This window comes from Nesoenas mayeri, assembly GCF_963082525.1.
Source record: "Nesoenas mayeri genome assembly, chromosome: 1".
NCBI classification, from domain to species: Eukaryota; Metazoa; Chordata; class Aves; order Columbiformes; family Columbidae; genus Nesoenas; species Nesoenas mayeri.
The window spans coordinates 62,016,833-62,021,264 of record NC_137541.1 but is presented as its reverse complement, the minus strand read 5'-3'; the positions used below and the strand labels follow the sequence as shown (position 1 = coordinate 62,021,264).

Here is a 4,432-nt window from a genome sequence, read left to right as displayed (position 1 = left end):
GGCAGTGTGCTATAGACTGGTAACTGATCTTTTGGTGTGTCGTTGCTGCTGGCACACTCACATCAAGAAGGAAAAGGACTCGGGGAAAAGGTTTTCTGTCCACTGTGGGATGTGCGTGGTGCCTTGCAGGGACTTGACTGCTCCACACCGTGGCTGGCAGCTCCACCCTGCAGGGGAGGATGAAGCCCCAGCATGTGCCCTGCTTAGATCTTGCCTTTTTTGCCAGAAGGTATGTTCCCTTTCTTTTCTACTTCCTAGAAAGTGATCTAAATGCTTTGTCAGTCTGTCTGCACCTCACTGCTCCCAGGTGCTGCTGAGTGCTGGCTTGCCCTGCTTCAGGCCACCAAATGTTTGTGTTCATCAGGCCGGAGTTTCATGACCTTGTCCACACAGAGCAGGATGAGAGTCAGAAACCAGAGGCTCCAGCCGACGGCCGCTGCAATCCACCCATAATCGTCCATGCCCGTGGGGCAGCACTTGGCTACTTGCATGCAGTTCACATCTGGTGGAGAATAAATGAAGTGAGCTGAGGGGAGGCTGAGTAAGTAACATGTTCCCTTTGCCAGAAGATAGATGAGACAGTGACTTCACTCTCTACCCTGTGGCCTGTCACTCTGCCTTGATGTTCTCAAAAATGAGATAATTTTTAACATTTCCATGTATTTTTTCTTGCACCTTTTGCTTTTTTTTTAATCAGTCCAATTTCCTAAAGTCAATTAAGGAATACTTTATTAGTTGTTCCATTTATGCTGCTATTGAAAGGCATCTGCTATACTTTTTTCTGTCACAAGAGCACAGCAAAAATACCCAGTTCTGTGTCTTTGTCCTGCGTGGTAACGTGGAAATATCAAAGGGAGCCTGAGGGACCATGCCCCTTAGGCTAGAATAGAAGCTGAGCACGAAACCCCAGCACCCAAGAGAGCTGTGGCAGCCAAAACCACCTTACAGCTGCATGTTGATGTGCACAAAAACTTGTCAGCTGTGAAAAATAAATGCCTCCTGACCTTGGTGCAGGGCAGCCAGCACCTTGCACATTTCCAGGGAAAAGGCAAGTGCAGGTGCTTCTCAGTTGCTCTCATTCATGTATATGAGCATGGGGGACATGGTTTAGTGGTGGAGTTGGTAGTGCTAGGTCACCAGTTGGACTTGGTGGAGTTGGCAGTGATGGGTTAATGGTTGAACTCGATGATCTGAAAATGCTTTCCATCCTAAATGATTCTATGATTCTATGTCAAGCAGGACCGCGTTCCTGTGCATTTGCCTTCAGTGTACACAGCACAGCTGTCCTGCGCTGTAGAGAACAGCTCATTCCACAGGAAGAGAGGTAAGTTTTGTATGTGCCCAAAGAGAGAAGGATGCCTGCCCCCTATGCCATGCCTTGAAGTAACATACCTCTATTGCTACACCTACTGTAATTCAGGAAGTGCAGGACTGTGGGGATGTTTGACATTTGGGATGGAGTGTGACTCTGGAAGGACTGGCAGGATCTTGAGTTGGGACTGGTTGTTTGGGGTAGACCTGATAGGGTGGGGGAAAGAGGCGCTCTTGGGAATCCACATTGTGCCTACAGGCTGGCAGGGACCTTTAGGACACACATGTTGAATTAATTTTGAATTAGTCTGTTCAAAGCTATGAGTCCGTCTGAATGTACCTAAAATATTATGCTGGTTGTGCCAATAGAGGAGTCTTAGAAATACATCCTAGAATTTCACCTGCAATGGAAGCCATGACAAGAAATAAATCCTTTTCCAGGACAGCCTCTCAGTCACATGTGTGGTCTCATCACCTGGCTTTATCATGGTAGTAATGATTTATGAAGACTTACTAAGACATGGTGCTTCGTTCTCAGTTGTGGATGTGGTGGTTGTTGAAACATCGATGTCTTCAGCTGCTGCCAAGTGTAAAGCACAGGAGAAAAGGCAAGTTGGGTTAGAAAAGCAATACTAGACATCAAGCATGAAAATCTGAAAGCCGTTGACCTTACAGAGGTCCATAGGATGGTAACAACTTGGAGAAAATGTAAGTTCTTGCCCCTAAACACTGCTGCATCAGCATATGCTTTTTCATCCCATTACCGTCAGAACAGAGAGACCTGCTCTAGCACCAGCCATGAAGAGCAGGTGAATCACTGTGCCTCTACCCAAATGTGACCCTGGTGTGAGCCATCACTCGGAGCTCAAACTAACCAGTGACTTTTCCTAAGCTACAGGGGCAGAATGAGCAAGGACTGATAGGATAAACAGCTGTACATCTACCTCCTTTTGCCCTTAGGAAAACCCCAGTAACTCCAGGGTGTGAAGGAGTCTGGCAGAGCCGAGGGCTGAGCCCATCCATGCAAAGCCCCAGCAGATCCACCGCAGCCTCAGCGGGACGCTTTGGCTTTGTGGATGCTCAGGTGCACTGTGTCTGAAACTGGTCTGGCTGGGCTTCAGTTCAGGCCAGAACACTAACCAGCTCAGGTTGGAAAATACAACATACAGAAATAAGTGAGGGAGGGAGAAGGACAGGGGTTTCAATGAAGGCTTTTCCTTTTTATTCTGAATCAGAGCACACACAGACTCTGGCATGGCTCTGTGGCTGGCCTCCAGCCCTCCAAACCTGTACATGGTGTCACAGGCCAAAGCCTATTTAGATGTCCTAATACCCTCCTTGCCCCTCAGCTTCATCATGCACTTCTTAGCACTGCAGGATCAGAGGCAAGGGCAGCTGCAGGACACCTGTGTGGGAACAACGTAGGCGGCTGTGGTCCCTGTGCATTAACACCAGCCTGTCCCCTGCTGCAGAAGGAAGGGGGAGTCAAAGAAATGCCTCCTTCTGTGCCACTATGCCACTACAGTTGAAGTTTGGCCAGGTGAAGTATCCCGTGCTGAAATGCCCCCCTTCACAGGCACATGAAAACCAGCCTGGAGAGGCTACAGAAGTGAGGGCTCCTGCTGCAGGCAGATGGAGATGTTCCAGAGTGCTGCTGGCTCACAGACCAGGCAGAAGGTGTGAGGGAACTATTTCCAGACAAGACATCACTCTGAGCTGATAATTTGGAGTGTGATAGAAAATTCCCGCTTGATTCCACTGAAGACTTCAAAATGATGGCTCTGATTAATTTCAGCTCAGGTAACCGAAACAGAACAAGACCTTTGAGCAAACCTTTGCTTTGAGTTTGGTGTTTTCCAAGTAAGAGCAGATAAACCTGCAGGAGATGTCCCCCTTGGGATCACCTCCTGTTGCCCAGCTTTGCATTTTTTGCTGACCCACCATCAGCATGACCAGAGCTTTCCCTGCAGCCACTGCCATGCAGTGGGTCCCTGGGCAGCCTGCTCCAGGTCAGGGTCCGAGTACTCTCCATTCCTCTTTCTGACTCTGCTAGGACTTGCTGAATGACCTTGGCTAAGCCCATAATTTGTTTTCTGGGTTAATAAGTACCTCACAGCAGCACTTGGAAGAATCTTTGAAAACTGTCTGACCCAAGGAAGAAAGTGCTGCCGAATGCAGTGTGCTAGTTCGTGTTTGTAGACTCTGCAGCCCAAAGGACAAGCTGTCAAAGCCAACCTATTTTTAAACATCTGTCAGGTCTCAACCGGTGCTGATATACAAATGCAGGCAGTAACCTGATGGGATAACAGCAGTTCTCTAGTCTCATTTACATTTTGGTTTTAGGCAACTTGTCAAATTAAGGGCGCAACAAAACCAGATTTCCTGTAAAAAACACCTCACAAGAGCTAAACCCGACTACAGTGAACTTCTGGGATGGTATTTCAAATGGTCCCTTGCCTCTGCAAGCATGTGAAGGCCAAGTAACTATGGTCCCCTATCTCCTTGTCATTCAGTGGAGCAGTCTGCAGCTCAATCACATTTACAGTGGATCTCTTAATAACTGCCAAAAGCACATCTCTTCAGAAAGATGCTGTGATCGATCACGTCAAGTAATTCTCATTAGCATTAATCAATTCCAGCTCTTTAGACTTTTTAGATGAGACAAAGGAGCCCACCTTGTTTTTAAAGAACAAATTACTGCCGGTGGGCAATATATTTTGCCATTGAGAAAGGGTGGGAGGAAAAGACAGGGTATAGAAACTGGAGCATAAGAGAAGAGAAATACCTGCCGAGCAGGAATACCAGAGCACGACGGCGAAGAAGAGCACAGCGAAGGCTGCCCGGGGCTGGTGGGAGAAGGGCTTCATGCTGGCGGTGTCTAGCTCCCACCCGAGCAGCTGCACAGATCAGGTCGCTGTCGCTGTCAGCTCTGGTTCAGCAAACCCTCCACCAGCTCCAAGAGCCGCCGTGCAGGGCAGAGGGTGGAGCAAAGGAGCTTCCTGCTGCCAGGACACCTGGAACGTTCCTGCCGCAACCGGGTGAGGAACGAGAAGCACTCTGGCCAAAACAGCTCCAGGGGGAGGTGGATGTCAGTGCCCAGACAGGCAGAGGGGCCTTGAAG

At 48.7% G+C, this 4,432-nt stretch overlaps 1 protein-coding gene across 1 annotated transcript; it reads right to left on the bottom strand.

Moving 5' to 3' along the window:
- Window positions 1-335: 335 nt before the first annotated feature.
- Window positions 336-4,178, bottom strand: TMEM213 (transmembrane protein 213; the record flags this gene model as incomplete). The annotated part of the gene is made up of 3 exons (XM_080351072.1): window positions 336-562; window positions 1,826-1,891; window positions 4,097-4,178. The coding sequence occupies 3 exons, from the start codon at window positions 4,176-4,178 to the stop codon at window positions 336-338; spliced, it is 375 nt and encodes a 124-aa protein (XP_080207198.1).
- Between the last annotated feature and the right edge of the window lie 254 nt (window positions 4,179-4,432).